General features: G+C 35.4%; 1 protein-coding gene across 2 annotated transcripts; it reads right to left on the bottom strand.

Moving 5' to 3' along the window:
* Window positions 1–4,564: 4,564 nt before the first annotated feature.
* Window positions 4,565–12,459, bottom strand: LOC128212799 (growth arrest and DNA damage-inducible protein GADD45 alpha-like). Of its 2 annotated transcripts, none has more exons than XM_052918117.1 (5): window positions 12,282–12,459; window positions 9,613–9,717; window positions 8,373–8,499; window positions 7,489–7,712; window positions 4,565–6,515 (listed from the first exon to the last, which is right to left on the bottom strand). In XM_052918117.1, exons 1-4 carry the CDS (start codon window positions 12,371–12,373, stop codon window positions 7,527–7,529), a joined length of 510 nt encoding a protein of 169 aa, XP_052774077.1. In that variant the 5' UTR covers window positions 12,374–12,459; the 3' UTR covers window positions 4,565–6,515; window positions 7,489–7,526. The 2 variants fall into 2 exon arrangements, with proteins under 2 accessions (XP_052774077.1, XP_052774078.1); XM_052918118.1 differs by lacking the exon at window positions 12,282–12,459 and adding an exon at window positions 9,998–10,154.
* Between the last annotated feature and the right edge of the window lie 1,569 nt (window positions 12,460–14,028).

Genomic DNA, 14,028 nt, shown 5'->3' with positions numbered 1-14,028 from the left:
AATATAGTTTCAATCCACTTTTCCTGGTTCAATGTCATGCATTTATTGCTTGCATTATCTGGGTCAACCACTAGCAAACAGGTAATTTAAATATCCATAATTTCAAAGCTGATCAAACTTCCTCAACCATTTCATAAACAATGCATCATGAGATTCGCTTACAGGTGCAATATTTAATATTCATTTAAGACACGAAAGTGCATTTTGACATTTAAACACCTGGCGCAGCATCTTACAGGTTAAGGTTGTGGGGGAAGTTATTCTGGTGCAAAATCACAAAGGATGAGAAATAAGACCTTTAACAGGCTTTTCCGTAGCCGATACTCCGCAACTTCCCTAAAGGCCAGACCCTGCTTTTGTCCCCCAAAATAGCCTCTGAAATTACCCGCTTACAAAAAAACTAAAATTTAAAAAAAAACATTGACGCAGCATGTGTATCTTAAAGGTTATGGTTTGGAGGAAGTTATCCTGGTGCAGAATCAAAACGGATGAGAAACAAGTCCTTTTTAACAGGCTTTTCCGTAGTCGATACTCGGCCACTTCCCCAACAGCCAGACTCTATTATCTCCCAAAATGCCTCTAAAATTCCCCTTTTACAAACAAAACAAACAAAATAAAATCATTAAAATTATGTTTGTATGTGATTATACTGCTATATTGATATTATATTCCATTTGTTTCCATCACGTATGCCCCCCCCCAAACACACACACACACACAGAAAGGGGCTAGGATGTCTCCCATAACCTCGTGAAAGGACGTCGAATTTAGTTGAGAAGTAATGGTTTCCGCGTTTCACGAAACAGGCTGTTGATTCAATTCCCATCAAGGTTACTAACTCCAGGCCTCTCAAAATGAACATCAGTACTGATTTCTACAGGAAACGGACTAGAGAGTGATCCTATAAGCACCCGGCTTCCGAGCCAAATAAGCTTCAAGTAGTATAAACAAAATACAAAACCTCACCTTTTTAAGTACAAGTTCACACTACCTCCTTACAATCTTCAGTCAGGTAAAGCAATGGGTTCCATCTGATCATGGAAGAGATAGGAGAGTTTGGTGATCTGAAAATCATCTTTGCTCATGTCCTCGGTCGGATAGCCAACTAAGAGGCAACCGAGGTCAGCTGTGCGGTCAAGGTTGCTTGCTCCCTGGGTCAGAAGAGCCAATAGCTTTTGTGAACTGTCCACCTGAAGTTAGTCAGATAAAAGAGGGTTTAATATTGATATTAATTATACAATAAATGAACAAAGTACAAGTTCATAGCTATAATGTAGCTTATGTGTAACACTAGATTAAAAAAAAACTTCCATATAATATATTTAAAGCATCTGCTTGCTTGTTAGCGTGTACGTGTATTGCAACTGATAAAAAAATGAAATGTAGATTTGCTTTGAATTTCCTGCTCTTGTAGATTTTTGCAATATCAGCGTGTTTCAGTAATAGCAAATACCTTAATAATTTGCATTGCTGCATGAAACAAGGAAGAAATGCATTGCAGAGAAACAAAAATAGACAGATTTCAAGTGCATGACACATAAAGTTATATAAATATTTAGTATGCATTCGAAATGGACCAGCTTTTAACATAGGTACGCATGATCACGAATAATTAGTAGAGATTCGATATCATTTCAATCACACCCCCATCGATATTCTTTTTGACACCTGTACTAATATTTCAACTATGCGCATAGGGAAACCACGTATATTTTTCCAGATTCTCAAGATAAATATTCACAGAAAACCAATCCTAAATAAAAAAATATAGGGCACATAATTATGTCCAATAAAGTGCGTGCCTAAACTAATGCTCAAGGTCACACTAATTAACTTGGCAAGTGGGCGTGGCTTACTTTCACGAGGTTGACTTCATTCTCCCAGCAATGAGCTTCGATCAGTTTGTGCTGAATGTTGACAAGTTCATGTGCTGAATGTTGACCAAGTTCAGAATATTTTCATCTGACACTGTAGGGAAGGATACACAGCATTACCTTCTCCGGGCATCTGCAAAATAGCAATATTGTTTATTATTATCCCCAACGAATGCAACCTATGTCAAAACAATCAACACTAGGCCAAATTCGTAAAGCATCTTAAAGTCATTTCTTACCTTTTGTCGATAACTTAGTCATATTAAAAGAAATGTGTAATTGTTTTAAACATTAACGTATGTTTTAACAATAAGGTCAATAAAAAGAATGTATTTCAGAAATTCTTAAATTTGTATATCTAGGAAAGTGGCATAAGTAAGGAATCGACTTTAGACGTTTTATGAGTATCGCCCCGGATCATTACATAACATTTTGACTTTGTATACGTCCTATTATTAAGAATATTGTTGCAACTTTTGTCACTGAGTCTTGACAACATGTTATTTGCTAAACTATAAGACAACTTATCTATATCGGTCATACTTTAAACTAATGGATTATTTGTGTTCGCCTTTCGTGACAATGGCACACATATATAGGTACACAACCTACAATAGAATATCACATCGATTTCTGATTCAACAGAGTTGCATAATATGTTTATGGAGGACTGAATTAAAACTTTCCATGGACAAAGACAAAGAACTCAACAAGTGTTTACCATTATTCGCACCTTGCTCCTAGAATCGATATTGCTCAACATAATATTTTGACTTTTGCTTTGTATAAGTCGTAAGTATATTTATGGATAAGTGAAAGGTTTATAGCACCTTGCTCCTAGATTCGATATCGCTCCTAAATCATAGGAGTACCTTTAAAGTGTTTCTAGGAACATAATCAGTAATGTCAAGGTCACACGGGAGCATTTGGCACATTACAAGCAAATATCTGTATATGAATGTATTATATATACATGTATACATAATGATCGGTATTAAAGGCATTTGTAAATTTATTCTTGCTTGTGTATAGGCTTACAAACCGAGGGAAAATGCTACTTATGGCAAAGACAAGACATACAAATAAACGACTGGCAGCCTCTATCGGACATAATGGATCCACCCGCCTTCAAGGCGTTTGCACATTGTTCGGAGGCAGAGGGGCGCTAGCAGCAATACTCAAATATATACTATCTTGCATGACGAACCCTGTTGTTGTGGATGTTGCTGTGGTTAGGTCTTAAATGGCGAAAAGAATGTTTCAGTAAAAATATAGTAAGGACAGTCTTCGCATAAACACATATCACAGACAACAAAATGTATGATTCAGAGCCACGAGTTTTGTTGTTTATCACGTAATGAGACATATTACAACAACTTGTGGGGTTTAGGGCTGTTGTTCCATGTTTTGGTGAATTGATGAATAAGTGCGATAAAATTGAATATGTCACCTGCTACGAGTGCAGACTTTATAAAAAAAACGTTGGAAGTATGCCTATACATATTGGAAATGTATACTACATGTAGTTTGACTACCGGAGTTGCGGTCAGCATACAAGGTCAATGTGGTCAAATCGGGCAGTTCAAGATTCATGCATGAAACATATGGCGTTTTTAGTGGTAATAAACTCGTTTTGGTTTTCTATCGGTTTCACGAACTGTGTATTTGTTGTTACAGTTTCAAATAAAACCCAAACCAGTTTTATCGTTTTTTGTAACGAAAACTGAAACTGGTTTTTGAAACTATCGAAACCCGTACAGGAGGCGGTTTCATCCGCAAACTCGTTCTCTTTGAAAAAGAACATGGCGGACAGTGATCAAACACGTGTGTTGAAACACCTCTTATATGAAACATGCAAACGACCATTTGTGGTATCATTGTTTTGAAGAAGTTCAGAAATAATGGCTACATGCAGTAGCTCCGCCATGTCATTGAAACTGTGCACAAAACCATACAATTGTTCCTTCAAGCAAATGTACCAAAACCAGTTTCGAAACTGCTGAAAACATTGAAACCAAAACTGAAACTGGTTTGGTATCAACAAAAACGCCCTTAATAGTACATACGTGACAGAATATAACATAATAGCAGATATGTTCACCTTTCGACGGCAGAGAAAACGCTCGACCGTTGGCATTCTCTTTATTCTATATCCATGTAAACAAATGCATCAGCACCTCGATAGCTCAGTTGAAATGCGTTCGCTTCGGGTGCTGAATGTCAAGGGTTCAAAGTCCGACCTCGTTTAATCGAATAGAATATGGTACCAGTATTCTCTTGCCTACCGCTCGGCATTTAAAGTGTATTCCTGGGAAAATGGTGTACTCAGTACTGGTTCAACCCAGGACAGTTGTATCCCGTGTATCGGTGCTTTACACCGAGCAAGTTAAGAACCAAGTACAGTTTCTTTGCAAAGAGTTGGCGTATCGCACCCAAATACCTTGTATCTCACTCTGTTTCTTCCAAATGTCTCGATTTGACTGCGAGTTGTGTCACTTAAAGCTCATGGCATTTAAACACAATTTAGGTCGTGATGACGTCACTGCGGGGTCAATAGGCAGCCAATAGGCACGGGCAGACCTTGATAAACTCAAATAGACAACAAACTGCATCACCCTCCCCCCAGCCCCATCCCCAAGAACATACAAGTATTTGTTCTTTCTGAAAGTCCAAAAAAGAGGAACTACTGGTAATGTTTTGTCATTTATTTACTTTTCACTTCAATGTAAGGCAAAAGTTCATGTTTGCAACATTTAAACAATAATGTTTGCAACATAACAACTACAATGTTTGCAACATTAAAACGTGTATGTCTGCATCATTACAACTATGATGTTCGCAATATTACAACCATGATGTTTGAAACATTACAACTACAATGTTTGCAACATTAAAACGTGTATGTCTGCATCATTACAACTATGATGTTCGCAATATTACAATGATGTCTGCATCATTACAAATATGATGTTTGCAACATCAGAACTACGATGTTTGCAACATAAGAATTATTATGTTTGCATCATAAGAACAATGATGTTTGCAATATAAGAATAACGTTGTTATCAAGATAAGAACAATAACATCTTCAACATTAAAACAATGATGATTGCATATAAAGAACAATGATGGTAGCGATGTGATAATAATAATGTTTATACATAATGGGAAAATAAATAATGTATTAACAATGAGGAACAATACACTTTGCACAGCAAAAATGTACAACAGTCTAATCTACGAATAAATAAAACGTGCCCAGCACGAAATCATAAAATACCCCTATTAAATTTTATGGAAGTACCTGAATTTATGTCGTAATATGTTATCTCGACTTTCCTGTTAAGTCGATTTTTTTCGAATATTTTTGGTTTCATAAGACATGTTTTGTATTTTGGTTATAGCGAACGTTCGTTACCTCGAAGCTTTTCCGAGGTTTAAACGACTTAAACATAATGAGTTTTGTCTGTATTTTCGTTTTAAAACAAAATTGATAGTTTTATACTTGTTTTAGGAATTTCACCTCTTTTCGCACTAGATACTGGCAGAACATAAATTTAAATACACAGACGTGTATGCTTTTTTCATGATGTACTTTCAAACCCCATTTTCACATAAGTTATTAACAACAGAGAATAAACTATATCCTAAATCTTAAAAGTGCATTTAATTACTAAATACATTTATCTTGTACTTAAAATATTGTTCATTAAATGCAAAATAAAACGTATATTCATGAATCATACAAATGTACGTCTAAATATAGATTAAACTAAAATATAACCTATAATTTCTTGTATATGATTAACATCCAATCAACTCATTTAAGGTCATTGCAGTGCAAACGAGATTCTGTTCTTAACGGCCCCAAGTCTTAGATTGCAAAAATTTAAAATGACATCAAAATTAAAATACTTCTGACAAGACAGATGCATTTCTCATTAAGTTAATACATTGATCATAATTACAATGATTTAAGGTGCCGATTCAATAACGATATAAATCGATTTATCATTCGTAAATTGAAATTATATTTGTGTATTTTTTTTTTACTACAAATCAACTCGTTGACATTTGTGTCGTTTCCATATACAGATTTAAAATTTTTGATGTTTCTATTAATCCTTTTCTGGACCCCACGGCTGGTACTCAATTTTAGTCTTAATTGGATCTAAGAACGATGTAGCTAATCGGATTACTTGCAATTAATAACTGACCAATAGAGTGAATGCAATCAATGATGTATGTCCCTAAGAATGACTTAAGTTGCATATGGAATACCACCCTGATCCAAAACTAGCGGCACTAATCAGCGCAAACTAAGTAACACATATAATTATATCTCATACATTAAGTAGCCAGGCAGATCAGACAAGTGCACCTAAACACATATAATTATATCTCATACATTATGTCAGATCAGAAAAGTGCACCATAACACATATAATTATTTCTCATACATAACGTAGCCAGTCAGATCAGACAAGTGTACCTTAACACATATAATTATTTCTTGAATACATTTTTTTCATAACATAGGGCAGGATTTCAAGCCAATTTCAGCTGATATGGATCTGATGTAGACCGTATCTTGATAAGCCAATTAGGCTGAGCCGCCGCGGACAGGAACGCTTGCTGTTCCTGAAAATAAAATAATAACATATATATTATCAGTCCGTACAAGAACATTAATATCAATATCAATCAATCTTAAGTTTGTACAACATATATTTATTGTTCGAACTGTGTGAAAGTTTCTCACAGGAAATTTAAAATGAAATTCAAGTGTATCATTATACATGGGCTGTACTAAACTTCCCTATTTGATTTTTCAATCTCTTAATATAGTTTCAATCGATTTTTCCTGGTTCGGTGTCATGTATTTATTGCTTGCAATATCTGGGTCAACCACTAGCAAACAAGTAATTTTAATATCCATAATATCAGAGTTGATCAAACTTCCCGAACCATTTCATAAACAATACATCATGACATTCGCTTACAGGTGCAATATTTAATATTCATTTAAGACACGAAAGTGCATTTTGACATTTAAACACCTGGCGCAGCATGTGCATTTTAAAGGTTAAGGTTGTGGGGGAAGTTATCCTGGTGCAAAATCACAAAGGATGAGAAATAAGACCTTTAACAGGCTTTTCCGTAGTCGATACTCCGCAACTTCCCTAAAGGCCAGACACTGCTTTTGTCCCCAAAATAGCCTCTGAAATTCCCCGCTTACAAAAAAACTAAAATTTAAAAAAATCATTAAAATGTCTCTAGGAGATATATACAATGCTTTATGGAAAATTTTAAATCATTTGAGCCTAAAATGCATGAAAAAGGTACTCTTCCCCCATAACTGAAAAAACACGCCCCCCCCCCCTCCAAAAAGGGGGGGGGGGGGGGGTAGTGCGTCTACTGAAACTGGTAAAAGGCCGAATAATATAGATTAGTAGTAGACTTTCGTGTCTCACAAGAGATTGTGGGTTCAATCCCCAACAGGGTCACTTTCTCATGGACATCAGTACTGATTTCTACTCGAGAGAAATTCTATGTGCTACCAGTTTGCGTCACAAATGAGCTAAAAATATATAAACAAAACACAAATCCTCACCTTTATAAGTACAAGGTCAAACATCCTCCTTACAATTCTCAATCAGGCAGAGCAATGGGTTCCATCTGTTCATTGAAGAGATAGGAGAGTTTGGTGATCTGAAAATCATCTTTGCTCATGTCATCGGTCGGATAGCCAACTAAGAGGCAACCGAGGTCAGCTGTGCGGTCAAGGTTGCTTGCTCCTTGGGTCAGAAGAGCCAATAGCTTTTGTGAACTGTCCACCTAAAATGCGTCAGATAAAAGAGGGTTTAATATTGATATAAATTATACAATAATGACGAAAGTATAAAATCATAGCTATAATGTAGCTTATGTGTAACACTGGATTAAAAAAAGTTCCATATAATATATTTACAACATCTGCTTGCTTGTTACCGTGTGATAAAAACTTTGAAATGTAGATTTGTTTTGAATTTCCAGCTGTGGTAGATTTTATGCAATCTCAGCGTGTTTCAGTAACAGCAAATACATTAATAATTTGCATTGCTGCATGAAACAAGGAAGAAATACATTGCAGAGAATCAAAAATAGACAGATTTCAAGTGCATAACACATAAAGTTATATAAATATTTAGCTTGCATTCGAAATGGAATGCGAAAGATGGACCAGCCTTTAACATAGGTACGCATGATCACGAATAATTGTTTAAGATTCGATATCATTTCAATCATTCCCCCATCGATACACTTACTAACACCTGTACTAAAATATTTCAACTATGCGCACAGGGAAACCACGTATATTTTTCCAGATACGTAAGATAAATATTCACAGAAAACCAATCCTTAATAAAAAAGTAGGTCAAATAATTATGTTAAATAATGTACGTGTCTAAGCTACATGCACAAGGTCACACGGATTAACAAGTGGGCGTGGCTTACTTTCACGAGGTTGACCTCATTTTCCCAGCAATGAGCTTCGATCAGTTTGTGCTGAATGTTGACCAAGTTCAGAATATTTTCATCAGACACTGTGGGGAGGATGCACAGCATTACCTGCTCCGGGCATCTGAAAAAAATAACAATACAAACACTTGTTTACTATTTTCCCAAACAAATGCAAGCTACACGTCATCAACATAATCGCATTCTGGATCGTTACTAGTCTAAAATAATAGACGTTTAACACGGGATTCCTCTAATCCCTAAAAGAAGATTTCCCATATAAAAATCGTATTAAAATATTTGTCCACGTGCAATTATTTGGACTGAAATCATTACGTACCATTAACAATTACATGACGCAATTCCCACAATAATGTTTTGTATGCAACATGCGCATTATTGAATTGCTCGCATTTTCATATTACGTCGTTAGTTCGAAAGCAAAACAAATATATTTTCCCTTAAAGCCACGTTTTCCACTGTTGACTATAGCTTTTAAATGGCAATGCGTACTCAATTTTGCCTTATTTGGATGGCCTATATATCAATTTGAATGTGCATTGCTATAAATAAATCAAGAACGACAGGCCAGGGCATGTGATTGGTGAAGTAATGGGTATCTATAAATAGATTGAAACAGTTCTAGATTCTGTTTCCATTTTCTTGCACGTAGGCCAGTTTTTAAGAATTAATAATAATTTTCGTTGAACCGTTAATTGTGTTATTTATAATTTAAAGTAGTGACTTCCAATTCGTATATTTGTACTTCAAACGAATTTTCGTTTCCACTCAAAAATGCAATCTCTCTTCACCAACTTTTAACAAACCAGTTTGTTATAAAACAATTTTATATTTACCCTGGTTTATCTTTAGCATCAGGCCACAAACATAAGTCTAAGAGCATTTAAGTAGAATACGAAATAACACCGCGCCATTACCTGACGATAAGAGACAGTTATGCATTAGACGGCAATTCAATAACTGTGCTTCCGTGTAAATTATTTTGCAATATAACAGTTATGTGTTGCAATGTATAATGTATATACTTGACATTTAATTCATAATCCAGTAAAAAAATGCCATGCACTTATGACATTACAGCATGGCAAATCTGCATATATACGCTGGAGATTAATTATTAATAACGTTTATGCAAGTTGAGCAACGCCCTACTTATGGGCACGCCTAGTCAATATATGTGAGCCCTGCGAAGCCGCAAATAAAGATTTTCACTTACGTTTCAAGAACCTCGACGCATTCGAAGATGCCAAAAGTGACCCTGCCCTGGCTAAGAGCCTCTTTCACAACGTGCACAAGAGCGTTACCGACGTCGAGAATGCACCTGCAATGGTTAAAATGGCGGTTAATTATAAAAGCAACAATATAACTATTAATCGATCTTAAAACTTAACTTATTTTGTGCATAACTCGTACACTCCCTTGTTTATGCAATTTCGTACCTGTTAGTGCACATTCTTGCAACGACAATGGAATTACAAGAATTAGGTGCTTATACATTTTCAACCAGCGATATAAATAAAGCGAAAACTATGCAGTATAATACACCCAATATTTGCATGTATTTCAGATAACAACAATATAGTAAAATTTTATGATCTTACTTTCCCATTTTATCCACGTTTTCCTTAACAAACACCCAATTAATAATTAATTCGCTGCTTCTCTATAAACTTCAGCGTCCCATTAGACAGTCGAGATTGGAATGCCGGAAGAATGGGGGTTACTAATGCACACGTGAGTCAACACTAAACGTAGTCATGATTCATTGTTTAGGTTGTTCCCTCCCTTTACTATCACGCCATTCATAAATTTAATCGAGCTGGTCAAAATATATTAATTGTATTACCTCCCTTTAATCACACATCGAACGTTTTTATGCGTATTTAGCGCAAACGGGTTCTAAGAGTTGCTTCCCTTTGTATATAACTGAATCAGAAAATGCACTTTTCAGTCTATTCAGCACTTGAAACCTTTTCATATTTTGTACTCGATAATGAACCGAGTAAACCAATAGCGAAGTTCGCTTGTCAGAGAGGAAAAGGAACAACACTGAGAGAGATCGTACCAGGTGACTAAATCAGTCCATCTCGTGACTAAGTGTCAGCCTAAACAGACATAATTCGTTATGATTCACCCATTTGAATGCAATTGAGCAAGATTTGTATATGTATCCTACAAAGATTCGTCACCTTTGTCCTTGAACAGATAGATCGAACAGTGAATATCGGGCGATGATGTTTCAAAAAGGATGTCGCATAATAGAGCTGATTCATCTCTGGCTTCCAATTCTTTTGAACAAAACGAAATGATTATATCATCGACAATAAAAGCAAATTGTAACGATGTTATTTAAATATTTTTGGAAGATAAAAGTTTTATGGGTCTTAAAATGTTGCTAATTCAATAGTAAAAGTGCATTTGTTTTATCGTCTGCTCTTAGTGACGCTGCAAAGAAGAAATTCACATGCACTCCTGTTATTTGCCTTAATCGTTTATTAATTCATGAAATTTTCGTTGTTATTTACGTAAAGTACTTTTAGTAATGTACTTAATATCTGTACTTGAGTGCGATTGCCTCTGAGGTGAGTCAGTTCACTTCTGCTATTAATTGTTTATATAGTTTGCCTCTAACATTTTACAGCAGATAGAAAATTCTGCTTCAAAATCCCCAGGTGGATTTTTACACTGAAGAGGTGGTTTTGTATATTAGATCGCTTTTGACCCGGATTTGGCCTGCCTCCAGCGTTGGTATTTCGTCTGCTGATGTTTGTAGTAGCAACGTCCAAACAACTTGGCAATAACCTGTACCGAAACACATTCCAAATATTGATTGATCTTGCTTGGCTCAGGGTAACCGCGTTCTACTATTTGCAAAATCCAATACTATTGTCATAACGCATGCACTAGTAATTGACTTAAAGTGCGAAGTTCTCGTTCAATTTCATTACCAACATCTCTTTATGTCTTTATTGTAACATCATTTCAACCAGGTATCACATTTCAATCTATCTTGTACCAAGCCCGGCTTGGTGTTAAAAGTTTAACTACCAGATAGCTCTGATCATCGAAATTTAACTTCTGCACACCCACATAGTTTCAATTTCATTTCGTTGCAATCAAAAAGCTGAAATAAACCACTTTCAGATATTATTGTTAAGCTCTCTACTTGTAAACTAAGGAGTTTGTATTGTACTGTAAGCATTTCTTTATTGTGGCTTTGAAGAGGCGCAGATCAGAACTTGAGAGGAATGCTTGGTATGCTAGGTATGTGTCCTCACAAGGTAGTTTCGATCCTAGCGATCTTGGCCCGCATTGGTCGAGCTTAAAATCAGAATTAAACTTCCCTTTTTGGAAATCTGTGTAGGTTTTGCCGAAATGTAGTCGAAAGTTTGTTAAACATATAAGATGGTTTGCAACTGGAGAAGTATGCAAAAAGCATTAAAGTACCATGATATATCCGTTCAATATTGTGATTAACATAAAATAACAATAATAAAAGAATATAATGCATAAACAGCGCATGCAATTGAACTTTTAAGTATTTAATGCATTGATATCCCCATCGCTTACATTATGACTAACATATGACATTATACATGTAATTAAAAATGCACAGTGCATTTTACTAAAGTTATCGTTTTTACCGTATTAAGGAAAATATAATATGCATCAGTGTTTAAGTTTTGCAAGGTGAAACTCTCTATATTATTTTATCATTTGCACGATTCAGTATATTTATATATATGTATACGCTTTCTTCTTTGTTTCGAGCTAGATACGTTTCACAAACAGCTGTAAACAATCACGAAACAAAACCCGTATCAAATAAACCCGAACTAACAATGCATAACATGTACACAAGCTTTAACTGGTTAAGTTGCTTACTTGTTTTCGTTGTCTGCATTGATAGGTTCATTATTATCCGTCAAAGTCATGTTTGAAGTATCTATTATTTGTAGAAATGCACATTGAAACATAAGCAAAATATTTTTACTGCGCTCAAAATCCTGCTTTTCAACAACAAATTTCTGTCACGTTGTCAGTCGTTCGCGACAGCCATTGATCGTTTACTTAAGCTCGGTAGTTTCCGGTGAGCGCTCGGTAGTTTCCGGTGAGCGCTCGGTATTTTTCGCTAAATATCGTCGGCAGCGCTCGATCATGATCGTAGTTTATGTTTGGCTTGAGATTTTTGAAAGTATGTAAACAAACATTATATGTCACTGTCCTATTATGAGGACAAATTTACCAAATTTAGCCTTGAGCATGACCTTCGACACGAATGTTATGTTTAAATTAGCGTGCATTTCATCAACAAACTGCAGGAATGTTTATTTACAATGATTATCAAAAATAGCAAATATTGACCATCTATGCACGCGGCGCGTGTGTCCATAAACCGGGGTATAAATTATTTACGCGTTGTTATAAATCCATGCATTCAATCATGTTAACGAATCACTTATAAATAATGTGCTAAACATGCATTTGGTGACTATAAGTGGAATGCATACAGACGCGTAGATTGGGCAAATTTAGGATTACGCATTCGATGCCTTGGTGTATAAAATTATTAACCCCTTCACCCCCTAACCCCACCCTTCGGTTTTCATTTCAAATTCGGGGGTTTTAGTACTTCAACTTGAAACTTCGACCTGTCAAAATGTCATTACGCAACTGCGTATTTGGGTACAACCAGCTACGCGCCGTGCATATAATTTTCAATGCAAGATATTTCAAATATGCAGGATATGACTAATGTTTTTCTATTATATCCTTGTCCAAAAATGACAATAGAATAACAACCTGCATCTATATAGTCCGTTTCATCTGGGAAAAGCCGGTAAAAGCTAGTGAATCACACAACAAGATCATTGTCAGTTGACTTAAGTATTTATCATACTTTAAATTTCACTAAGTCATTCTCGTTTATGCTTCATCGTTCATCTTGTTAATGTACTTTTGTGTACATACATCTCAGGACAAGTTCGCTATCATTTAATGGGGAAAACATTGACCTACTCATTGACCTACTCCTGTCAGTCATGTCTATATATTTTCTTTTCTTCAGTAGGTCAAAGACCGAAGCAAAAATAGGCCAACCTCATTAGACCCCCGTTTCACGCTCTAATTCCTCCAAGTGTCAATACCTTCTTTGCCTATCTGAATAACCTTCAGGCCAATAATATCTAGCAAAAGTCATCAGTTACGTCTGCAAACTAATGATTTAATGTTATATAGAACAACGATTCCTTAAAGTTTAAAGAAGCACTCTTACTCACAAATACGATTTACCACAATTAATACACTTGTTTTGATATATCAAACAGGATAAATAAATCTTAAAAACAATGGTTTTTATGGAGGATACCGATTTTAATTTGAAAGAAAGGTGCAGAAAACGCGGTATTTCTACCTTATTAGAAGATAGTAGATCACTGTTAATCTTTTAGCACTTTCCAATCATTTAATAGTTGTGTGTTTTCAGCTTTTAAATACACGGTTACAATTTTGTTATTAGTAATTAATATTTTCCATCAATGCGTTATTTAGTAAATAATTAAAAGGTCAATCACTCAAAATCTATGTTTGTTATACATGTGTATGTAATGATTTTGAATAAGATTGTCACTTT

This window comes from Mya arenaria, chromosome 13 (genome assembly GCF_026914265.1).
Source record: "Mya arenaria isolate MELC-2E11 chromosome 13, ASM2691426v1".
NCBI classification, from domain to species: domain Eukaryota; kingdom Metazoa; phylum Mollusca; class Bivalvia; order Myida; family Myidae; genus Mya; species Mya arenaria.
Note: the sequence above shows the minus strand (reverse complement) of the source record. Positions and strands in the feature narration are given on the sequence as shown.